Source organism: Podarcis melisellensis (genome assembly GCF_964234715.1).
Source record: "Podarcis melisellensis genome assembly, chromosome: 2".
NCBI classification, from domain to species: Eukaryota; Metazoa; Chordata; class Lepidosauria; order Squamata; family Lacertidae; genus Podarcis; species Podarcis melisellensis.
In genome coordinates this window covers 121764995-121790745 of record NC_138529.1, presented here as the reverse complement: position 1 = coordinate 121790745, position 25751 = coordinate 121764995, and the positions used below count along the sequence as shown (strand labels likewise).

Sequence of the window (25751 nt, the reverse complement as noted above, 5' to 3'; positions counted from 1 at the left end):
CGGGGAGAAGGGGGCACCCAGGGGAGCGCTGGGGGAGCCTGCCTTTCTATGTGTTGACAAATGATATAATACAAAGGTGATAAAGGGTATTTTTAGTTATTCTCCCCCGCCCTTTCTCTCTTCTATACAAATGTGTTTTGTAAGGGTTGTTTAATAATGTTTAATAATGCATTATTATTTTTCTATTTTGGTTTTCCCTCTGTATGAATTCTTTGATGGGAAGTGAGACTCTGTCTGTGACTGAAGCTCTTCCCACATTTCAAGCATTGATATGGTTTCTGACCTGTATGAGTTCTTTGATGGGTCATGAGATAGGAACTGTGACCAAAGCTCTTTCCACACTCATGGCATTGAAAAGGTTTCTCCCCTGTATGAATTCTTTGATGAAAAGTGAGAGTGGAACTGTGACGAAAGCTCTTTCCACACTCATGGCATTGAAAAGTTTTATCCCCTGCATGAATTCTTTGATGGGTGGTGAGATGAATCCCCTGGCTGAAGCTCTTTCCACATTCCAAACACCGATGTGGTTTCTCCCCTGTATGAATTCTTTGATGGAAAGTGAGCCCGGCCCCATCCCGGAAGCTCTTTCCACATTCAAAGCACTGATAGGGTTTCTCCCCCGTATGAACCTTTTGATGCGAAGCAAGAGTCTGCCTGTAACGGAAGCTCTTTCCACATTCCAGGCATGGATATGGTTTCTCCCCTGTATGAATTCTGTGATGGGAAGTGAGCTGCACCCTCTCACTGAAGCTCTTTCCACATTCCAAGCACTGATAGGGTTTCTCCCCTGTATGGACTCTTTTATGCTTTGTGAGGCTGGTCCTCTCCCGGAAGCTCTTTCCACATTCCAAGCACTGATAGGGTTTCTCCCCTGTATGGACTCTTTGATGTAAAGTGAGGTCACCTCTCTGACGAAAGCTCTTTCCACATTCTAAGCACTGATAGGGTTTCTCCCCTGTATGGACTCTTTGATGAGAAGTTAGATGGGAACTTTGACTGAAGCTCTTTCCGCATTCTAAGCACTGATAGGGTTTCTCCCCTGTATGAATTCTGTTATGGGAAGTGAGACTCTGTCTGAGACTGAAGCTCTTTCCACATTCTAAGCACTGATAGGGTTTCTCCCCTGTATGAATTCTTTGATGGAAAGTGAGACTGGAACTTTGACTGAAGGTCTTTCCGCATTCTAAGCACTGATAGGGTTTCTCCCCTGTATGAATTCCTTGATGGGAAGTGAGACTGGAACTGTGACGAAAGCTCTTTCCACATTCTAAGCACTGGTAGTGTTTCTCCCCTGAATGGACTCTTTGATGGGAAGTTAGATGAGAACTTTGACTGAAGCTCTTTCCACATTCCAGGCATGGATATGGTTTCTCCCCTGTATGAATTCTGTTATGGGAAGTGAGACTGGAACTTTGACTGAAGCTCTTCCCACATTTCAAGCACTGATAGGATTTCTCGCCTGTATGAACTCTAAGATGGCTAGTTAGATTGGAACTGTAACGAAAGCTCTTTCCGCATTCTAAGCACTGATAGGGTTTCTCCCCTGTATGAACTTTTTGATGCAAAGTAAGACTCTTCCTGTAACGGAAGCTCTTTCCACATTCCAGGCATGGATATGGTTTCTCCCATGTATGAATTCTTTGATGCAAAGTGAGATGATTCTTTCGATTGAAGCTCTTTCCACATTTCAAGCATTGATAGGGTTTTTCCTTTGTATGAATTCTTTGATGGGAAGTGAGACTATCATTCCGATTGAAGCTCTTTCCACATTCCAAGCACTTATAGGGTTTCTCCCCTGTATGAATTCTTTGATGGGAAGTGAGACTGCAACTGTGACGAAAGCTCTTTCCACACTCATGGCATTGAAAAGGTTTATCCCCTGTATGAATTCTTTGATGGGAAGTGAGCGTGGCCCGCTCCCGGAAGCTCTTCCCACATTCCAAGCACTGATAGCGTTTCACCCCTGTGTGAATTCTTTGATGGGTCTTGAGATGGCTGCTTTGACTGAAGTTTTTCCCACATTCACAGCACTGGTATGGTTTCTCCCCTGTATGAATTCTTTGATGGGTAGTGAGATGGATCGCCTGGCTGAAGCTTTTTCCACATTCCAAGCACTGGTGTGGTTTCTCCCCTGTATGAATTCTTTGATGGGAAGTGAGCCCGGCCCCATCCTGGAAGGTCTTTCCACATTCGAAGCACTGATAGGGTTTCTCCCCCGTATGAACTTTTTGATGGGAATTTAGACGGGTACTTTGACTGAAGCACTTTCCGCATTCCAAGCACGGATAGGGTTTCTCCCCTGTATGAATTCTTTGATGCGAAGTGAGACCATCCTTCCGAGTGAAGCTCTTTCCACATTCCAAGCACTGATACAATTTCTCTCCACTGTGAGTTCTTTCATGTGAAGTAAGGCTATCCCTCCAAATGAAGCTCTTTCTTTGATGGGAGGTGGACTGGGAGCTCTGATGGATGTTCTCTCCACACCCTGAATATTTATAAGACTTCTCCGCTATGTGGATTCTGTTGTGGTCCCCCTTGTTCTTCCCTTCCAATTGATCACCATCTGCAATGAAGAGAGAAGCTAATTAGAGCTTCGGGCAGAACAAAATTAATGAATGCTTGTGATAGAGGAAGAACTGAAGAGAGTTAGAAGTGTTTAGCCTGAATTAGGTCTTGAGTCACTTGAGCTACTAGTCTCAATGCCAGAGCTGACTTAGCAGTTGAGCTGCTCAAATATGGTCGCAACATGTGGAAAATTAATATAGTAAATGTGGTATTATTAGTAGTTGATTATCATCCAAAATTTACAAATCATAAACTTCAAAATAATATATATATATATATATATATGTAAAGGTAAAGGTACCCCTGCCCGTATGGGCCAGTCTTGCCAAACTCTAGGGTTGTGCGCTCTTCTCACTCTATAGGCCAGGAGCCAGCGCTGTCCGCAGACACTTCCGGGTCACGTGGCCAGCGTGACAAGCTGCATCTGGTGAGCCAGCGCAGCACACGGAACGCCGTTAACCTTCCCGCTGGTAAGCGGTCCCTATTTATCTACTTGCACCCAAAGGTGCTTTCGAACTACTAGGTTGGCATGCGCTGGGACCGAGCGACGGGAGCGCACCCTGCTGCGGGGATTCGAACCGCCGACCTTTCAATCGGCAAGTCCTAGGCGCTGAGGCTTTTACCCACAGCGCCACCCGCATCCCATATATATATATATATAGTCCATAACCAAGTAGTCAATGTAATGGAATGCTGGTGAGGAACACCACGATGTCTTTCAATGGATGTCCAAGACATCCGGATTGAGAAAGACTATTTGACACAACCATTAATGGAGGTTTGTAACGAGATTATGGAGGGGAAGAGGGCACCGGAATCGTGGAAAGAAGCTTTCATCACATTGATACCTAAATCGGAAACTGAAAAGACACAACTTAAGAACTACCGTCCCATCTCGCTCCTGAATGTGGATTACAAAATTTTTGCAGATATTTTGGCAAGTAGACTTTAAAAAGTGTTAAATGAAGTAATTCATAAAGACCAGGCAGGTTTTCTCCCAGGCAGACACTTGTTTGATAACACAAGGAATATCATTGACATTTTGGAACTTTTGCAAACGAACATTAATACAAAAACAGTGTTAATTTTTATAGATGCGGAGAAGGCCTTTGACAACATCTCATGGAAGTTTATGAAGAAAAACCTTGAAGGGATGGGAGTGGGACGGGGGTTTGAAAATGGTATAGATGCAATTTACTCAGAACAAAAAGCTAAATTGATAGTTAAGAATGTGGTGACAGAAGAGTTTAAGACTGAAAAAGGAACACAACAAGGTTGCCCTATTTCCCCTTTGTTATTTATCTCGGTCCTGGAGGTGCTTTTGAATAGAGGGGACCGGTTGGTTGAAGGGATTCAGGTCGGAGCCAAACAGTACAAACTTAAAGCTTTTGCAGATGACCTAGTTTTGACATTACAGGAGCCAGAATCTAGTACGAAAAGAGTTTTAGAATTGATTCATGAGTTTGGTCGGGTGGCGGGATTTAAATTAAACAAGCAAAAAACCAAGTTTTTTGGGGGGAAATCGACACCTTTGGAATCAGAAAGGTTTCAGAAAGAGACAGATCTAAATGTGGTTAAAAAGGTGAAATACCTAGGGGTTAATATGACTGCCAAAAATCTGAATTTATTTAAGGACAATTATGGAAAGTGTTGGTTAGAAATCAAAAAGGACTTGGAAACTTGGTCAAGATTGAAACTTTCCTTGTTGGGACGAATTGCTGCCATAAAGATGAATGTGTTGCCAAAGATGTTGTTTTTGTTTCAAACCCTACAGATTGTGGACAGGGTGGAATGTTTCGGAAAGTGGCAGAGAGACATTTCTAAGTTTGTCTGGCAGGGCAAAAAGCCCAGAATAAAATTCAAAATATTAACTGATGCAAAGGAAAGAGGGGGGTTTGCCTTGCCGGACTTAAGGTTGTACTATGAAGCTGCAGCTTTCTGCTGGCTGAAAGATTGGTTACTTCTTGAGAACACTGATGTCCTAGATCTGGAAGGGCTTAACAATGCTTTTGGATGGCATGCTTATTTGTTGTATGACAGGGTAAAAGTTCACAAAGCTTTCAGGAATCATATTGTCAGGAAAGCAATATTTAATGTCTGGATAAAATACAAAGACTTATTAGAAAACAAGACCCCAAGGTGGCTGTCACCAATGGAAGCCAAGGCTCGGAAAAGACTCAATATGGAGGCCGAATGGCCGAAATATTGGGAAATAATAGAAAAAAATGGAGATACTTGGAGGTTGCAGAGTTTAGAGAAATTAAAGGACAAAGTGTGAGATTGGTTACATTTTGCTCAGATTAGGGAGACCTTTAACTTGGATAAAAAAAAAGGTTTCCAGGTGGAAAAATCGAAACTAGAAACAGAATTGTTAGAACCTAAGACTAAGGTACTTTCAAAAATGTATAACTTGCTGTTAAAATGGAATACTCAGGATGAAACAGTTAAATCAGCCATGATAAAATGGGCACAGGACGTTGGGTACAACATTATGTTTGCTGACTGGGAAAGGTAATGGACCACCGGTGTGAAGTTCACAGCTTGTAATGCCTTGAAAGAAAATATTATGAAAATGATATATAGGTGGTACATGACCCCAGTCAAGCTTGCAAAAATATACCATTTGCATGATAATAAATGTTGGAAATGTAAGGAGACTGAAGGAACATTCTTTCACCTCTGGTGGACTTGTCCGAGAGTGAAGGCCTTCTGGGAAATGATCTATAATGAGTTAAAAAAGGTATTTAGGTATACCTTCCCTAAGAAACCAGAGGCCTTCCTTTTAGGCATTGTTGGCCAGAAGGTGTTAAAGGACAGAACTTTTTTTTTGTATGCAACAACAGCAGCAAGAATACTCATTGCAAAATATTGGAAGACACAAGATTTGCCCACACTGGAAGAATGGCAGACGCAACTGATAGACTACATGGAGTTGGCTGAAATGACTGGCAGAATTCGAGATTTGGGAGAAGAGACAGTGGAAGAGGACAGGAAAAAGTTTAAAGACTATTTACAAAAACATTATAAGCTGTATGAATGCTACGAAAATGCACGAAAGGAAGCAACATGGCATCAGCAATTTAGTTGAAAGATATATGAGAATAAGTGGAATTTAAAGATAAAGATGAAATTCGAAGTAATGCTATGTTTAAAACAAACAGTTAAGTATTTGATAAAAATATTTAAAGTTCGAGGCATAATATATGAGAACTATAAAATAAGAACTGAAATAAGGTAATAAATTGCTGTATGTAATTTTATTATGGAGAACGCAGGAAAGGGAGATGTGAGGAAGTCCAAATTGTTATGAAAAAATGAGGCTGTGATTTTTTTTCTTTTTTATTTTATGTCTATGTCTTTGTTCACTTATGTTTCTTTTGTCTGCTACTTTTTGGTGAAGGTATTGTATACGTATATGTTTGGTGATTTTCTTTTCTGTTTAAAATTTGTAATAAAAATATTTTTTTAAAAAACACAAGACATCCGGATTGAATCAACTGTTTTGAAGAGGAATCTTCATCAGCTGATGATGAAATTGAATACATTACATATAATGAATGACAACAAAAATAATACCGAGCAACCTGCATAGTAAATAATGAATAAAGAATAAATAAAGAATACATACCAAGTAATTTTAGACAGAATATCCATATAGGTAAATGTAATACTTGTGGATGAGAGCACACTAACCAATGTAGCTAACTGATACTGATAAAATAGATGTATAGAACTTACCGTATTTTTCGCCCTATAGGACGCACCGGCCCATAGGACGCACCTAGATTTTGGGGGGGGGGAATAAAGGGAAAAAATTTATTCCCCTCCCAGGCGCGGGGCTGGGGAAGCTCGGGCTTTGGCAGCTTTGGCATCGCTCTGGGAGCTTGCGGGGCTGGAGGAGGGGAAAGCGGAGATCCCCCCTCCCCCAGCCCCCAGAACGGGACCCAGAGCCATGTGAAAGCTGCGTGCAGCTTTGGCATCGCTCTGGGAGCTTGCGGGGCTGGAGGAGGGGAAAGCCCTCCGCCAGCCTTCTCCCGCTGTCCCCCGAGTTTGCGGGGCTGGCTAGGGGGAGGAGCAGGCTTCTCCCCCCGCCAGCCTTCTAGCCAAGTCGGGGGACAGTGGGAAAGGCGCGCTGAGCCTCTCCCGCTGTCCCCCGAGTTTGCGGGGCTGGCGACGGGGAGGAGCAGGCTTCTCCCTCCGCCAGCCTTCTAGCCAAGTCGGGGGACAGTGGGAAAGGCTCACTGCCCCTCTCCCACTGTCCCCCGAGTTTGCGGGGCTGGCAACGGGGAGGAGCAGGCTTCTCCCCCCCCCCCGCCAGCCTTCTAGCCAAGTCGGGGGACAGTGGGAAAGGTGCGCTGCGCCTCTCCCGCTGTCCCCCGAGTTTGCGGGGCTGGCTAGGGGGAGGAGCAGGCTTCTCCCCCCGCCAGCCTTCTAGCCAAGTCGGGGGACAGCGGGAAAGGCGCGCCACGCCTCTCCCGCTGTCCCCCGAGTTTGCGGGGCTGGCGATGGGGAGGAGCAGGCTTCTCCCCCCGCCAGCCTTCTAGCCAAGTCGGGGGTCCCCCGAGTTTGCGGGGCTGGCCACGGGGCTCTCCTGAAGCCTGGAGAGCAAGAGGGGTCGGTGCGCACCGACCCCTCTTGCTCTCCAGGCTTCAGCGAAAGCCTGCATTCGCCCCATAGGGCGCACACACATTTCCCCTTCATTTTTGGAGGGGAAAAAGTGCGTCCTATAGGGCAAAAATACGGTAAAAGGTTATCCACAGGTGTGGGAAATAACAAATATTTAAGGACAATGCAAGAAAATGTAAAGGTACAGAGTACCAAATCTGGCATCGCAACGCAAGCTGAAACCATAAAGTTACAGACTTTAAATAAAACAGTTGAAATCTAGCTCTGAATTCAACCCCCCTGGATGTGTGGATTTGAATAAATAAATCAACCTAGTTTCTTGTTGTCGCAATAACCTCTCATAATCTTTCCTGAACCCACGTTTTCTCTGGTTGACCCATAGAACCGTGTATAAATCTGTGTCTGAATGAAGGTATTTGATTAAGTGTTCAACTAGGGGTGCCTCTATTACTGCATTTCTTATACAGGATCGATGTTCACCTATACAAACACCTACTGCTTGTGTGGTGGATCCAATGTACAAGAAGTTGCAAGGACACATAATTAAAGAAGATCCCATGACACGAGTATTAGACAATGTAAGTAACTGAGCTCTGATCCACAAATATTACATTTACCTGTATGGATATTCTGACTAAAATTATTTGGTACGTATTCTTCATTTATTATTTATTCATTATTTAATTTGCAGGCTGCTCAGTATTATTTTTGTTGTCATTCATTGTATGTAATGTATTCAATTTCAACATCAGCTGACGAAGCTATAATGTCTTGGACATCATCCATTGAAAGGCGTTGTGGTGTTCCCCACCAGCAATCCATTACATTGACTACTTCTTGGTTATGGACTGAGATATATATACCTAGACAGCATCTTAAAAAGTAGAGACACCACCTTGCCAACAAAGGTCCGTATGGTAAAAGCTATGGTTTTTCCAGTAGTGATGTATGGAAGTGAGAGCTGGACTATAAAGACTAAACAACTAAACAACAACAACATATATATTATTTTGAAGTTAATGATTTTAATATAATTATCTTGAAATATTAGGAGGTTTGTTGTTGTTTATGCTGTTAACGATACTCCAATAAATTTCACTTTATTCTTTATCACCAATCCACTCACTCTCTGTAATTCATATTTTGACTGTGCATCCATGCTTTTCACTAACACCTTAGTTTCCCCTCTATTTATTTTAAAACCTGCAGCATTTCCAAGCAGCCTTATTGCTTCTAATACACTACTAATCCGCCTCTTTCTTTCACATCTGTTAAAATTTTATTTTTTATCCTTGGCTTTTTCCCATTCCAGACAAATCTTGATATTTCTCTCTGCCATTCTTTGAAGCACACATTCCCTGTTATTACTGGAACAGTTTGGAAGAGAAATAACATCCTTGGAAGTACGTTCATTTTTAGAGTTGCAATTCTTCCCATTAAACAGAGATTCATCCTGTTCCATGTTTCCATGTTTCTTTTAATTTCCACTTAGCCCAAAACCAAACCTTCACAGAACTCGCCATGATGCTAGAAGCTCAAAGGTTTCGTGAACCCATCTGCCAGGTTCTTATGGCTTGGACAGTACTGCAACTTCACCAAGCCTGATTGGACACACTGACACACATTCTGGAAACATTTGTCCAGATGTTTGGCCTTAAATTGCCCAGACTCTGCCAACTTCAGACAGGGTTGATTGTCTTCCCAAACAGTGCTGGGCAAGCAACATTCCCCACAGATTTCTTGAACCAGACAGCTGTAGAACTCCAGTTCCCGGCACAGCTCTGATAGTGCACTGAACTCAGCTTCAGTAGAGGACAGGGCAATGAGACTCTGCTTCCGGAACTTCCACCCAACTAGAGATTCCCCAAACTTTATGACCATCCCAGATATGGACTTCCTGTCATCCAGATTTGCCCAGTCGCTATCTGTCCAGAACGTGAGCTTAGCGTCACCTGTAGCTGACAGTTTGAGACGGAGGTTTTTGGTATCCTGCAGGTATCTCAGCACCCACTTAATACCATTCCAGGCATTTACACTGGGTTTTGTAGCTTCCCAAGAGAAGCCCCATTTCTAAAGATGGCGAACTTCTTCGTTCACTCTAAATAGGGGGTTCTGAAGTTTGGCACAAGGACACAAGCATCGCAGCCAAACACACGGAAGAAATGCACCTTGGGCTTCTTGCTGTGCAGCAGAAAATAGGGTGTGTCCCCACAACAGAACAGAACAAACGATTCAGAGTGAACAAAGAAGTTCGCCATGCTTCTCCCCAAAACCTCCGGGGGTGCCCAGCATCAAAAAGCAAAGATGCGGACATCTCCTGAAGCGTTCTGTTCCTGCATTCTGCAACGCCATTCTGTTGGGGACAGTGCGGAACTGTCAGCCTATGACATATTCCCTTCTGGCGGAAGAAACTGCAGCACAGACCCAGTGAACTCCTCATGTTGGGGAGAAGCATGGCAAACTTCTTCGTTCACTCTAAATAGGGGGTTCTGAAGTCTCTCCCCGAGCTTTGAAACTCTGGGTCTTTGCAATGTTTCTTCAGAAATTCCTGTACCTGACTCTCTGACATTAATCTGAACCTCTCTCTTCTATAAGTAAAGGAAACTCCCTCCGGGAATTCCCATTTGTAATTTATTCCTGCTCCTCTTAGAATTGATGTCATGTTTCAATACCTCCTTCTCTTGACTCTCAATTTAAATGGGATTTCTTTAAAAATGTCAACTTTCTGCCCTTCAACCACCAGGTCATCCTCAAAGCTTTCTGCATTACTGCATCTTTCCTTTTCCTTGTTGTAAAAGTCAAGAGTATGTCTGGTGGCTGTCTTTTCTCTCTTGAAGCTCGGGTCCAAACTCTGTAAACATTCTCAAAACATTCTTCCATTCCTTCCTGTATCCCCATCCATTCCCCCAATATTCCACCCAGATAGCTAGCAAGGCCTTGCTCCTCTTCTCTTTCCAACAACCCTCTTATTCGAACCATGTTAGCATTCAATTTTAATTGAAAAAGTAAATTCAGTGGTTCCAGTTCATCCTGTCTTTCTGCCAGGCCCCCTATCGCCCCAACCAAAGCCAGTTGATCTTCCTTTAATCCCTTAGTCGACTCCACTCTTTTTTTCCTAATCTTTCTACCTTTACCTGCAAAGCATTTACTTTTTCATCCAGTTTATCAAATTTCTGCGACAATACTTCCTTGGTGTTCTCTATGTCTGATCTTCCATCCATAAATTGTTTGTTCATAGTCTGCTCCAGCCCTTTCCTGAATTCTGCAAAATGTAAAGCCATACGTTCAGCCATTTCTGTTATTGGAGTTTTTTCTATCTCTTCTTGTGCTGTTTCTTTCTTTATGATACTCTCTGTTTTACTGGCTCTTGTTTAGATTTCTCTTCCATGTCAGTTCTCAAAACAAACTGTTCCCAAACACTTCTGTCTCAAGGACACTTCAGCCCTCCTGTCTTTTTCTCACTCTTGCCTTGAATACAACAGTTCTCCCACCAATCCAATTCCCACCCCCTTTTAAACCAAACTGTAACACTTTCAAACTTACAGAATTATAAAAGTTCCACAATATCCAAGAGAGCGAAAAGAGAGCAAAATCACCTTTATATACAATCTACAAAAAAAGCAGGCCACAACAAAAGTCTAATAGTTACCATTGTTCAAACTTACTGTTACATTGTCTCTTGATTATGATTAGCACTTGCCAAACTTCTAGTTATATTATAATCCACAATGCGTCTTATAATCCAAAATATTTCCACTCTTGAGTCCAAAAATTTTCCAGACGTATTTATAATTCAAATTAGAGTTGTAATCCAAATGGTAATTGTAATCCAATATACTGTGTCCAGTGTATAAGGCGACGTTTGAACCCCGGAAAATTTTCTCCAAAGTCGGGGGGCGCCTTATACGCCAGGTATGGGTTGCGCGGAACAGAGCCCGCCCCCTGTTGCTGCCCAGCGTATTAGGCAACTGGGCTTCTAAGACGAACCTCCAAATTGCAGCTGCTAATAGGCCAGAATCTACGGTATATAGGCTATTTCTATCAGTTTTTATTCAAATACAGGCCCCGTCCCCGTCCCCCCCCCCCTTTCTCCTACTAAGGCTCTTACCAGGGACTTCCCCTCCCTGGGATTACCTCCCAGTTATGGAAAAGTGTCCTCCTGCCAAGCTTTGGTAGGACTTGCCAAGATCCAGGGTCCTTTTTAGAGGTTTTTTAAAAAAGAATTTGCAATGTTTTCAAGCCTTTCAGTGCTTTCATTCATAAAATCTGCATCCCCATTCAAAAAAACAGAGTACTCCAATCACTTCCTGTATCTTCCTTTTAAGGAATCAAAGAACAAAGAGCTACAGTTTCTTCTTATATCCAGAGTACATAGTGTTAATAGGTAGCAAAGTAACAAAGTGCAGTTTAAAAAGTATCTAAAGACTGATGTGTCTCCGAAGGTTTTCTTCCCATTCACAAGCCTGTAATGCAAAATCTTCCCTTCAAAATACAGAAGTTCACTTCCTGTTTAGATTCCGTCTTTGACAAATCTAAATTAAATCCAATTCTTTTTATTTTGTAAAGTCCATTGTTGTTGACAATACCTTTTTTCCTTTGAAAGTCTGCTGCTTCAGGTGGCAATTTGTGGTTTCGGGTTTCTGAGCTGCGCTGGAGCCACGGGCAGGCTCAAGCCACTGTCTCCTCCACCCCCACGCGCTGCCGATGCAACGTCGGGGCTCTGGCAATCATGGCAAGCCTCTTCACGCCCGGCTGGTCCCCTCGACACCCCACTACCTGTAGGGCACTTTTTTGGGGGGGGGGTCTAACCCTGGCACTCACTTCCACTGCTCAAAAGCCCCGGTAACGGTCGTCTTTTAGACAGACGACTCACACCGCCTTGCCATTTCCCTTCGCAGACAAATTGGAAGCCCAGAATCAGGTTACTTTCAAGAGTCACGACTTCTAATGCTGCCTGAAGGATTGGTAAGTTGTCTGACATTGGTAGAACATTCAATCATGGTACAGGTTTTAGACATTTTGAGTTGCCAATACATCACAGTGGTCGGAGAGCTGTGATGTATTCCTAGCTCAAATTGCCTGCACATGACAAAGGCACAGGCAGGCAGGTGGAGGAGCCCAAAATGGTGCCCCCCTGCGCAAGCCCCAATACCTCTCCGGCTCCATCCATGTCCTCATCTCCACTCCCCTGGAACTCACCAGATCTCTCAGAGGTCCCTGGGAGGGAACGCTCAGAGGTTGTCCGAAGGGATGCAGGAGACAACCTGACCAGGTCAACCGTCCATCTTCCCCCTTCCATCCTTACAAGCTTTGCAGGATCCGTCTCTTTCATCCTTCCTGAGGAATCGAGAAGCCACAACAAGCTGCAGGGTCCTGGGAGAGAGGAAGAAGCAAAGGGAGCCTCAGAGGCCCTGCAGGGATCCTCTTTCCCTAGATATTCTCCTGCCCCTGGAGAAGCACAAATGGGGCAGCCCCTTCCCAAGAGAAGCCCCATTTCTAAAGATCTCCAGTGATTCCAATTTCTTCTGTACGCTCCTCATCCCACTTGCAAGCCTGACATGGTCTGCACAGTAGTCACCTGAGAGTACCATAGATCCCATTGAACTCAGTGGGGATAACTGACAAAACTTGGTACAAAAACCAGTCACCGTCCTGTCCCCAAGCCTGAAAACTGCAACCCCAGAGCATGGGCAGAAAAGAGCAGAGTAGATATAACATGCAGGTGCCCCCATGCTAGGTGCTTTCTATGGAGAGCCCTGTTCACAATCTTTGAGCTCTCTCATCGCAAGCCAGACAGATGTTGTAGCCGTATCCACCTCTGTCAAGAGTTGCACGGGGACCAAATCTATATGTGGAAGCAGAGGAGCCATTTTCACAAGACTACAGTCCCAAAATGTGGCCCCCACCCTGGCACGGAAGCAATCAAAGTATAGATCTTCCCCATGTCCTAAATCTGCAGTGTTCTTAGGAACACCAGGCATGTATATCCTCCAAAAACTTCAGAGGTGAGCTTTACGCTCCTCTTGTGACAAGATTCCCAAATCTTAGGGTAGCTTGATAGAGCTAGTCTATTTTGAGATAGCACCAATGTCTCCTGTTAGTAGTAGGAGCCACACAATGACTGATAATCCCTCTTTTGTCCCAGAAGGTGGGGAGTAGGTGTCTTTTATCCTTGCTTTATTCTTCTTGATAATACATAAATAAAGGTCCCCTTCTGTATCTTACATTTTTCTAAGAGAGTACTATTCACAATCATGCTTGTCATGTATAGATTATTTCCCTTTAGAAAAGCCTCTCCAATCCCTGGCTCCTACGGGAGGGAGTTCCAGTTTTCCCTACACACTGTGGAAGTTATAAGTTTAACGTAAATAAAGCATTCTGCAATGGAGACAAGACTGGGGTTCCTCCTTTGGGAAGGGATGGGCGACCTGGGGACTCCAAAGACTATGGGCTTGTTTTCTAATAGCAGCAGCAGCTGCAGAGAAACTCCGGGATGGGGAACATCCTTGAAAGCTCACTCTGGGATCAGAGAGAGAAAGGTTGGCAGACCTGCCACCCAGAGCCCCCTCCTTCTCCTCCCTGCATCGCCTCACCCCCTTCAGGACAAGATCTTGGGCTCCTTAAGGCGGCCTTCCACCCTCTCCTCTCAAGGAAGGCAGCTCCGTTCCCTTGAACCCTGGCAAGCCCAGTGCAGCCAGCTCAGCCCTCTGGCTCTCCCCTTTTCTCCACGGAGGGGCCCCAGGCGGGGCCCCTGCCCAGAGAGGCTTCCCTTGAGGCTCTGGGCTGGAGACCTGAGCTGATCTGGAGGAGGAATATTCTGGCAGGGGGAAAGGCCGGCCTGGCAGGGGCTCCTCCACTGGAAGGGGCATTCTGGGCATGCCCTCCCCCCCAGACCCCTCCCTCCTTCCCCAAAGAGGATGCCAAGGAAGAGCAGAGCTGCAGACCCCCTGGAAACTCGCCCCCTCCCAGGCTTGGCAGGGAGGAATGGGGGGGCAGGACCCTCTGCTCCCAGACTCGGGGGTCTCCCCCTGCAGCCCCGGGACCCCCTTCTCCCATGGGCACCCCAAGGGGGGAGAGAGAGGAGACTCACCGGATTCTTCCCAGGAGGGAAACCGAGGCAGCGCGGGGAGGAGACAAGAGAGAAAAGACGGGACTGGGCACGGAGGGAGGGGATTCTCCTCTGGAGGACCCGCCCCGCCCCTCCACTTCCTGTCCTCTCTAGGACTCCGGCTCTGTTCCATTTAACCCTTCGCAAGCTGAGCACAGCCCCCTGGCTGGCTGTCCTCCTCCCCTCCCAGAATCCGGGGGTCCAGGGCATGTGCAGAGTTCTCTGTGATTCTCGGCTCAGATGCGGCTTAGTGCCCTGCGCCCAGATGGGTGGGGTAGAAATAAAATAATAATAATAATACTTCACCTGCTCACTAGCAGAGTGAAAGTCTGTTGCAATATTAGGAGGGTACCAGAGAGAGACACGGGTCCCTTTGGGAGCAAAAGCCTCCGCTGGTAAAGCAGGAGACTCTCGATTTCAGGGTCCTGCGTTCAAGCCCCACTTTAGGCATCGCAAAGGGTTGGACTGGATGACCCTCGACCCCCCTGTGAATCTGTTAAATGCAAATAAATCAATCAGAACACTCCCCACTTGGAGAACTCGCTCCAGACTTAGAAAGGGACCTTCAGCGGGGACAAAGGTCGGGTTCTGCATTCAGGCAGGAAGACTCAGAGGCCCAAATATCAGATGGGGCGCCCCCACCTGGCTGCTCTCCCTCCCGCCTCCTTCCCAAATTCTGGAGGACTGTTGTAAGCAGCTTGTTTCCTGCTATTTCCGATTCAACTTCAGAATCTTAGAATTCAGAGAATCGTAGAATTCAGAGAATCGTAGAAGGCTGATCGCCGAAGAATTGATGCTTTTGAATTATGGTGCTGGAGGAGACTCTTGAGAGTCCCATGGACTGCAAGAAGATCAAACGTATCCATTCTTAAGGAAATCAGCCCTGAGTGCTCACTGGAAGGACAGATCGTGAAGCTGAGGCTCCAGTACTTTGGCCACCTCATGAGAAGAGAAGACTCCCTGGAAAAGACCCTGATGTTGGGAAAGATGGAGGGCACAAGGAGAAGGGGACGACAGAGGACGAGATGGTTGGACAGTGTTCTCGAAGCTACAAACATGAGTCTGACCAAACTGCGGGAGACAGAAGTGCCTGGCGTGCTCTGGTCCATGGGGTCACGAAGAGTCGGACACGACTAAACGACCAAACAACAACAACAGAATTTTGGAGTTGGAAGGGACCCCTGAGGGTCATCTAGTCCAGGCGGGGGAAGGTTGGGCGGCATGGCCAGGATCCGGGAGGGCGCGGGGAGGAGGGGAATTTGGCCCGGGATAGTCCCTCCCCTTTCCTGGAAGCGTAGTCCTGAAGAAGGCCCAGTGCTGCCCCTGGTGAGAGAAAGTGCCGCTGCCCCCCCCCCCTGTAGGCCTCTTCGCTTGGGGGGAGCCTGGTCCCCTTTGGCTCTGCTTTGTCCCCAGCGATGCCCAAGGGGATCCTCCATGGACAGAGCCAGTCTACCTTGGAACGGGGGAGAAGGAGAATGGGAGGATGCTCTTCAACTCCTGCTTGCGGAGTTCCCTGGGGGGGCGCCTGGCCGTTGGCTGCTGCCAGGAGGCTGGGCTAGGTGGGCCCTGGTCCTGATCCAGCAGGGCTCTTCTTATGGAGCCTCCAGGCCCACAGGCACTCTACCCAGGCAGCTCTGTTCTGTGGGGCGTTGGGCTACTGTGAGGACAGGAGGCTGGGCTAGGTGGGAGGGGTCCCCTTGGTCCGGAGCCAGATTCTGCTACTGCTGCTGCTTTGGGGCTCTCCTGAGGCCCTTCCGCTCCTACAATCACACCCGGAGGCAGGTACGTTATTTGGCAGTTCCTTGCCTCTGGTGGCCAAGCTGGGCTGCTGGTTCCTGGAGGAGGCTGGGGGTGGAGACTTAGTCATGCCCAGTGCCCTCAAGCAGCACCCTGCCATTTTGTTCCTGCCCCCACCCAGGAGACGCCTGGAAGAATCTGCCCTGAAGTCTGAGTTGCCCCTGGATGTTGAGGCTGGCCTGGTCTTCCAGGTCCTGGGTCTGGAGACCCCCACCCTTAAATTAAAAACCAGGCCCACTTCCCATCCCTGCTTCTCATTCACATTGAAGTACCTCAAAATTCAGCCTCACTGTGATATACCCATTTCACAGGCGCCACAACTGAGGCTGGGAAACTGCACCCATTTCACTGTGGGGCTGATGCGGCATTTCCCAACCTGGGCATGAGTTAATTATAATGCCCCCACACACACACACACTTGATTTTTCTCCTTTCCAGCACTCCTGCGTTAAGAAGTAAAACGGAATTAAATGATTCTCTGGATCTTCTGTGTCAGCAAACACTCCTTCCCTGATCTCTGTTTGTAAACCACCAGTGTCAGAATTGCTTTCTTTGGAGGTTTTCCAAACAGAGGCTGCAAGGCCAAATGTCAGGGATTCTTTACTGCAGGGGGTGGGACTAGATGTCCGTTGGGGTCCCGCCAGTGGCGTAGCGTGGGTTGTCAGCACCCGGGGCAAGGCAAGTAATTTGCGCCCCCTAACCCGTAGATTTGCGCCCCCTAACCTGTGGATTTGCGCCCCCTAACCCATGGATTTGCCCTAATCCAGATGTTGCACCCGGTGCGGCCGGCCCCCCTTGCACCCCCCACGCTACGCCACTGGGTCCAACCTCACAGTTGTTTACTATTATTATTAGTTCCTTTTTAAAAGATCAGTGTTGAACAACACTAAACAACAACAACACACTACAGTGGTACCTTGGGTTAAGTACTTAATTCGTTCTGGAGGTCCATTCTTAACGCCATCACCCCTGTATGGCTCCCCTTTATCACACACACAGCCCAACAAGACAATGACAAAAAACCACCTACAGCATACAAATCAATGTGGCTAACCTGATCCAAAACACCCACCCACCCCACTCACCCATGAAAACAAAGACCACCACAGCCAACCACAAATGAACAACCACACCCTAGGCCAACCCCAACCTCTCTCATCACCAAAGGGACACAGGTGAACAGCAGAGAACCCGCACAAGCAATGCTGACACAAAACCCCATATATATTAAGTAAAACAGAAACATCGTCACCCGATGATCCGCCCTGACTTCCTCCTTGGAGGTCCCTTTAGAAGGAGAAGGGGTCCCAGGTCTCCATGGGGGAAATCGCCCTTGAGGCCTTCGGGGCCAATGCTTTTGCCTTTCAGGCTCCAGCTTCCTTCTTTATGGTGGGATCACATGCAGACGTTCCCAGGTTTACTAAGGATCCCTTGAAAAAGATGGGCTCTGCTTCGGCATGTTGTGCCCTCCCCCCGCCCCAACCATCTGTAAACTGAACTGTAAACACTAAGAAAAAATGTATTGCTGATTCAATTTTTGAATGTTTTAAACAGTTTCTACCAATAATTATATTCAATCTCATTATAAATCACTTTCAATTTTTTTTAAAAAAAAATCCTGTCATGTATATGTAGTAGAAATTCAAAAAGAGGTGCCCAGACTGGAGGTTATCCACACAGAACCCCCCCCCCAAAAAAAGGAGGGAGTCTCCAGGTGGAAAGATAGGCCTTTATTGAAATACAAATGTTCCTGCAAAGAACCACATACATATAGAACACATACATTGACATTTGCACAGTACATATACACAATACGTTATTTTCCTAACATAAAGCATACCTACATTACTCTATATTATGCCTACCTATACTATACATACCAACACATCTACCCCACATGAACACCCACAAACTGACTTGACTTCCAGCCGTTCTTGTTACACTACTTTATTTTTCCAATTGCCTTAAACACATTTCATTATTTCTTTAATCTCTTCTTCTATCTTAACTTTACTCTCCTTTCACTCTAATCATGTTCTGGATTCACTCAATATCTGTCAAAAGTTCTACTTTTTCCACATAGCTTTTGATGTATTCCTTAAAGATAGCCCACTCCTTATTCACTTTTTCAACTTGTTGTAAATATTTTCCCAGAACCCCACTATCTCTTTGCATTCCCACCCCATGTGTAGAAAGGTTCCCGCCCCGTTGTTGTATCTCCAACAAACATCACTACAGTTTTTATACATTTTTGCCAGTCTAACCAGGGTCAGGTACCATCTGTATTGCATTTTCGTTACATTCTCTCTTAAATTGTAGCATGCCGTAAATTTAATATCCCTGACTCACAGTAGTTGGCTCATCATTGTTGTTGTTTAGTCGTTTAGTCGTGTCCGACTCTTCGTGACCCCCTGGACCAGAGCACGCCAGGCACTCCTGTCTTCCACCACCTCCCGCAGTTTGGTTAGACTCATGTTTGTAGCTTCGAGAACACTATCCAACCATCTCATCCTCTGTCGTCCCCTTCTCCTTGTGCCCTCCATCTTTCCCAACATCAGGGTCTTTTCCAGGGAGTCTTCTCTTCTCATGAGGTGGCCAAAGTATTGGAGCCTCAGCTTCACGATCTGTCCTTCCAGTGAGCACTCAGGGCTGATTTCCTTAAGAATGGATGCGTTTGATCTTCTTGCAGTCCATGGGACTCTCAAGAGTCTCCTCCAGCACCATAATTCAAAAGCATCAATTCTTCGGCGATCAGCCTTCTTTATGGTCCAGCTCTCACTTCCATACATCATCATATTTTCCCCTAAATCCTGGGCCTACTTTACCATCGCTGTCTTCACTTGCTCCTCCTTTACCTCCCATTCTAGGAGCAAATCATATAGTTTGGAAATATGTTTACTTTTAGATTGGAGTAAGTACTCATCCAATCTTGAAATTTCTTTCTCAAATCCTTTTTCTTCCTCTTTTGTCATCTCTGATAAATTTGAAAGAACTGCTGCCAATTGTTCAAATATTTCTTTCTTTCTTTTTTTATTTAAATAAATTTTTATTAATTTTCCACAAATAAAATAGAAACAAACAAAACACAATACATAAACATACAAACATATAAACATGTATAATTTCGTAGTCTTATTTTCATACACCTTACTTCTTGGACTTCCCCATACCTCCCCTTTTCTGCATCCTTGTTTTAAATTTTCCAGCAACTCCTTCAATCATCTAATTATTCAAATCAATTCTTTTAGTTTTTTCCTTAACTTATTGATTACAGCTGTATTTCTTTGTTTCCCATTTCCCTGACATCTTAACATTCCTTAATTTTACAACAATTTTTAAGATATATCTTGAACTTCTTCCAATCTTCTTCCACTGCCTCTTTCCCCTGGTCTCGGATTCTGCCAGTCATCTCCGCCAGTCCCATGTAGTCAATCACCTTCGTCTGCCATTCTTCCAAAGTGGGTAGTTCTTGTGTCTTCCAATACTTTGCTAAGAGTATCCTTGCTGCTGTTGTAAAGGTAAAGGTAAAGGTACCCCTGCCCGTACGGGCCAGTCTTGACAGACTCTAGGGTTGTGCGCCCATCTCACTCAAGAGGCCGAGGGCCAGCGCTGTCCGAAGACACTTCCGGGTCACGTGGCCAGCGTGACAAGCTGCATCTGGCGAGCCAGCGCAGCACACGGAACACCGTTTACCTTCCCGCTGGTAAGCGGTCCCTATTTATCTACTTGCACCCGAAGGTGCTTTCGAACTGCTAGGTTGGCAGGCGCTGGGACCGAACAACGGGAGCGCACCCCGCCGCAGGGATTCGAACCGCCGACCTTTCGATCGGCAAGTCCTAGGTGCTGAGGCTTTAACCCACAGCGCCACCTGCGTCCCTATGCTGCTGTTGTAGCGTACATAAAAAACGTTCTATCCTTCCTTGACACCAATTGGCCCACCATACCCATGAGAAAAGCCTCTGGTTTCTTAGGAAAAGTCCTTTTAAGAACCTTCTTAACTTCATTATAGATCATTTCCCAAAAGGCTTTAATCTTCGGGCAGGTCCACCAAAGGTGGTAGAAAGTACCTTCAGTCTTGTTACATTTCCAACATTTGTTATTGGGCAAATGATAGATCTTTGCTAACTTAACTGGGGTCATGTACCACCTGTAAATCATTTTCATAATGTTTTCTCTTAAGGCATTACATGCCGTAAATTTAATACCGGTGGTCCATACCTGCTCCCAGTCAGCCAGCATAATATCATGACCAATATCCTGTGCCCATTTAATCATAGCTGATTTCACCATTTCATCCTGAGTATTCCATTTCAGCAGCAAGTTATACATTCTTGATAGATTCTTGGTATTGGGTTCTAACAATTCTGTTTCTAGTTTTGACCTCTCCATTTGGAAGCCTATTTTCCTGTCTTGTTTAAATAACTCATTTATCTGAAGGTAATGAAGCCAATCTCTTACTTTAGACTTTAATTTCTCATAGCTCTGTAATTTGACCTTTTCACCATCTTGTTCTAAGATTTCAGAATATTTTGGCCATTTAGACCCCATATTAAGTTTTTTCACCTCCTTGGCTTCCATTGGTGACAGCCACCTGGGAGTTTTACTTTCCAGTAAATCTTTATACCGTATCCAGACATTATATAATGCTTTCCTGACAATATGGTTTTTAAAGCCTTTATGCAATTTTACCTTGTCATACCATATATATGCATGCCAACCAAACCTGTTATCAAACCCTTCCAAGTCCAAAATGTCTGTGTTCTCAAGAAGCAGCCAGTCTTTCAACCAGCAGAAGGCTGCCGATTCATAGTAAAGTCTTAAGTCCGGCAGGGCAAACCCCCCTCTATCTTTTGCATCTGTTAAAATCTTAAATTTTATTCTGGGCTTTTTGCCCTGCCAGACAAATTTAGATATGTCTTTCTGCCACTTCTTGAAACAGTCCATCTTGTCCACAATCTGCAACGTCTGAAATAAAAATAACATTCTAGGCAATACATTCATCTTGATGACAGCATGTTCAAATATTTCTTAACTTCCTTATATCCTTTCAATTTATTATTTTCCTCTTCCAGTAATCCTTATATGTTGCCCAGTTGTTATTCATATTCTTTCTCTTTAGTCATGATTTCTAAGGTGAGGTCCACCAAGGTGTTTTGGGTTCTAGAATCCCTTTATATTCCATCCATATTTTATACAATGATTTCCTTATAAAACCCATGTGGACTCTCTCCTTTCCATCTATTAGGTATGCATGCCATCCAAATTGAGTTCCTACTTCCTCCAGATCTAACACATCAGTGTCCTTTAACTTAATCCACTCCCTTAAGCAGGTCAGAGCTGCTGCACCATGATATAATTCCAGGTCAGGTAGGTCAAATCCACCTCTCTTTCTCCAATCAATAAGTAATTTATATTTTATTGTAGGTGTTTTTTGGATGGAATGGCAAATTGCACATCATTCCTGTTCACCAATCAAAGGATCACAGCAATCTTTTTTTTTACTTCAATTTTTTTATTGGTTTTCACAAAATTATAAACAAACACGTAAAACAAACAAACATAAATAATAAGTGTAATTTTTAATACGGTTATGAACATTGTTAAGTGCCTTCCTCACTTCCCCTTGGTTGAATTTCAATGCATATCCTTTTAAGGGTTTTCCAAATCACAGTTCTTATAAAGTTTAACTTGAACATTAACATCCTTAGATCTTTTCATTTTGAAATTACACCTATTAATTCATCACTTAACTTATATAAAATCCTAAGTCGATTAAGTATCTGCAAGCTGATTCCAATTCATCTAACTTGACATATTTAACTAAATAATCATTAAATTTAGTCCATTCTTCCTGATATTCCTCCTCCTTCTGGTCGCGGACTCTTCCGGTTAGGTTGGCTAGCTCCGAAAAACCCATCATCTTCAAGGATCACAGCAATCTTAATAGTTGCAGCCCAATGTCATCATCCTGAACTAACCAAAATCATTTGGCTCTTCAGATAAACCCTCATCATATCATGTGACGACATATAACAATTTTTTTTTCTTTCTTTTTAAGACTTTGGCTAATATTCCTATTCACTAAATGTCTTCCAACGTCCTCTTTCATCCATCTACAAAACAGTTCAAGATGAATCACAATTGCCATGCCTGGCTGATTCTCTTTTCATGCATACAACTCCCACTTTATTCTTTTCAGGGTTCTGGAACAGACATTTGCTACATACAGTACCTAAAAGCAGCTTGTTCTGTTCCATCAAATGTAGGCAGGTGCAGGCCTTTTCAATGAAGCTAGGCCATAGGCTTAAAAGAAATCGGAATCATCCAAATGCCGTTTTATGGAATTGTTATTTTCTACAACGTATACATGTTATGAAAGGGCTGTCACCTGCAGGATGGAGCAAGGTGTTCAGGATGGAGCAATGGCTTCAAGTTACAAGAAAGGAGATTCCAGCTAAACCTCAGGAAATACTTTAGGACAGGAAGAGTTCTTCCCCAGTGGAACAGACTCCCTTGGTAGGTGCTGGACTCTCCTTCCATGGAGTTTTTAAAGCAGAGGTTGGATGACCATCTGTCTTGGACAAGATTCCTGACATTCCTGACTTGCAGGGGGCAGGACCAGGTGACACCCAAGCTCCCTTTTATATGTTAGGAGAAGTGACATCTCAGTTGCAGTCACTTGGGACTAACTCCCTTACGGGATAGTTCATATACTGTAGTTATACACTTTTGTAACCTAAGTCTGCCTTCAGGGATGCATCTGTGAACTGAATGAGTCCGTAAACTACTTTTACATTTACTATAATAAGATTGTGTCATATCTTTATGAGGGAGTAGAAGGGATCTTACCAGGAATCCTATATTTAAAGAGGCTTAAGCAAGCCTACAACAAGCTAACCACCGTGCAAATTTAAAAAGGGGAATGTTTGGAACTCTGCTAGGTTATAGAACTTGCTAATGCAAGTTAGGAAGGATATTAGTAAACAATATATCCTTCTCCTGCCTCCCTAAACATCCCCACACTTCCGACTCTCCCATTCTACGATTCCGTGATGGAAACTTGAGCCAAAGTATTGCCACAGAAACTAGGGAGCTAAAGATGCTTTTCTGGCAGTGGGACAAAATGTCATGGCTAAAATCCTGAGAGGAGAAACCGGAAAACACTGGAAAACACTGGTTCCTTCCAGAAGGTTTTGTTCTTTTCTGCTGAGGCAGCTGGATTTATTATGATTTGCATTTTGTTATCTCAAGGTCACACTGAGCCCATCCAGACATGGAGCTCCTTGGCATTGAAGACCAAGACGGGTTTTAATCAGAAATATATATGTATTAAAAAAAAAATCACAGTAAGCACGAGATAACGCTTACTACGTTACAAATTCTATTTTGGAATAGATACAGCAGAAAGATAATTAAGATAACATTATCCGAAATCGAGATAAAGGGAAGTCGATCAATGTTGTTGTAAAATTAATGTAAGTCGCGTCGTTTATGTTGTATGTATTTTATGTTCTTTTTCTTTTTTTCTTTTTCTTTTTATGTTTATTTCATTTACTTTTGTCTGTTGTATGTTTGTGAAATATATTTATGCAAAACTTAATAAAAATATTAATAAAAAAAAAGAAGACCAAGACAGGTTCCAGAAAAAGAGACCGAGGTGAATGTGTGGGTCATAAGCTGGGAGTTGTTGGAAAGGAGTCGCTGGGATTGGCAGAAGGTTCTGTTGAGCAGGTGAGGGAAGAACAGGAGGAGAGAGAAAGAGCTCCATAGAAAGACAAGGCTGCATTGGGATGAGCTGGTGTGGGAATTATTGGCAGAGAAAAATGTACATCCAGCAAAAGGGGATGCAGTGCAACTCCTGAAACTGTTCATAACACAAGCTATGATCTCATATGAGGAAAGGGATTTAATATGCCTTCTTCCCCACCCCCAGTGGATTAGGAGAGATTAATAAGAGGAAGCAGGATTGGATGAACATTGAAAGACACAATAATTTTGGACTGAGACTTGACTGAGATTTGTTAGAACAGTTTTAATAAGGCTTTATAGAAACTGGACCGAGAAACTGGAGAAATACTAATTTGTATTACAGTGGTACCTCGGGGTAACTACTTAATTCGTTCCGGAGGTCTGTTCTTAACCTGAAACTGTTCTTAAACTGAAGCACCACTTTAGCTAATAGGGGCCTCCTGCTGCTGCTGCGCCGCCGGACCACCATTTCTGTTCTCATCCTGAAGCAAAGTTCTTAACCAGAGGAACTATTTCTGGGTTAGCGGAGTCTGTAACCTGAAGCGTATGTAACCTGAGGTACCACTGTATTAGATGATCACTGTCTGAGTGGTTAAGATTGCAAGGCTGGGCTGTGCGGGCACAATGTAGGAAAAGTGCCATCTTGCTGAAGGTTACTGGATACTAAATACAGCTGGGTTTATCCTGGAGAGCTTATTCTGAATAATTATTGCTACAGAGGAACGATCACTCAGGGTGGGAGACAAGGAGAAGGGGGGCACCCAGGGGGATAGCTGGGGGAGCCTGCCTTTCTATGTGTTGACAAATGATATGATATATATGATACAAATGTGATAAAGGGTATTTTTAGTTATTCTCCCCCGCCCTTTCTCTTTTCTATACAAATATGTTTTGTAAAGGTTGTTTAATAATGTTTGCATTATTCTTTTTCTTTTGGTTTTCCCTCTGTATGAATTCTTTGATGGGAAGTGAGAATATCTTTCCGATTGAAGCTCTTTCCACATTCCAAACACTTATATGGTTTCTCCCCTTTATGAATTCTTTGATGGAAAATGAGATTGGAACTATGACGAAAGCTCTTTCCACACTCATGGCATTGAAAGGGTTTCTCCCCTGTATGAATTCTTTGATGGGAAGTGAGCTTGGCTCGCTCCCGGAAGCGCTTTCCACATTCCAAACACTTATATGGTTTCTCCCCTTTATGAATTCTTTGATGGAAAGTGAGAGTGTAACGGTGACGAAAGCTCTTTCCACAATTATGGCATTGAAAAGGTTTCTCCCCTGTATGAATTCTTTGATGGAAAGTGAGAGTGGAACATTGACGAAAGCTCTTTCCACACTCATGGCATTGAAAGGGTTTATCCCCTGTATGAATTCTTTGATGGGAAGTGAGAGTGGAACGGTGACTAAAGCTCTTTCCACACTCATGGCATTGAAAGGGTTTATCCCCTGTATGAATTCTTTGATGGGAAGTGAGATGGATCACGCGGCTGAAGCTTTTTCCACACTCCAAACACTGATGTGGTTTCTCCCCTGTATGAATTCTTTGATGGGAAGTGAGACCGGAACTGTGATGAAAGCTCTTTCCACATTCGAAGCACTGATAGGGTTTCTCCCCCGTATGAACTTTTCGATGCGAAGTAAGACTCTGCCTGTAACGGAAGCTCTTTCCACATTCCAGGCATGGATATGGTTTCTCCCCTGTATGAATTCTGTGATGGGAAGTGAGCTGCATCCTGTCACTGAAGCTCTTTCCACATTCCAAGCACTGATAGGGTTTCTCCCCTGTATGGACTCTTTGATGGTATGTGAGCTTGGTCCTCTCCCGGAAGCTCTTTCCACATTCCAAGCACTGATAGGGTTTCTCCCCCGTATGGACTCTTTGATGTAAAGTGAGGTCACCTCT

General features: G+C 44.4%; 3 protein-coding genes and 1 long non-coding RNA gene across 4 annotated transcripts in view; 1 reads left to right on the top strand and 3 right to left on the bottom strand.

Moving 5' to 3' along the window:
• The window catches only part of LOC309364552 (uncharacterized protein), a 419096-nt gene that overhangs the window by 86695 nt on the left and 306650 nt on the right, over positions 1-25751 (top strand). The window lies entirely within an intron of this gene.
• LOC309364382 (uncharacterized protein) overlaps positions 1-25751 on the bottom strand; it is a 96297-nt gene that overhangs the window by 30020 nt on the left and 40526 nt on the right. Inside the window, exon 3 of the mRNA XM_081901540.1 lies at positions 12391-12564. Coding sequence (XP_081757666.1) covers positions 12391-12564 — 174 coding nt within the window. The remainder of the gene's footprint in view (positions 1-12390; positions 12565-25751) is intronic.
• LOC309364430 (uncharacterized protein) overlaps positions 1-25751 on the bottom strand; it is a 94717-nt gene that overhangs the window by 30020 nt on the left and 38946 nt on the right. Inside the window, exon 3 of the mRNA XM_081901695.1 lies at positions 18-2563. Coding sequence (XP_081757821.1) covers positions 183-2563 — 2381 coding nt within the window. The 3' untranslated portion in view covers positions 18-182. The remainder of the gene's footprint in view (positions 1-17; positions 2564-25751) is intronic.
• On the bottom strand, positions 17812-21630 carry LOC309365379. Its single transcript, XR_014166077.1, has 2 exons — positions 18884-21630; positions 17812-18454 (listed from the first exon to the last, which is right to left on the bottom strand). It is a non-coding gene; the product is annotated as an uncharacterized lncRNA (long non-coding RNA).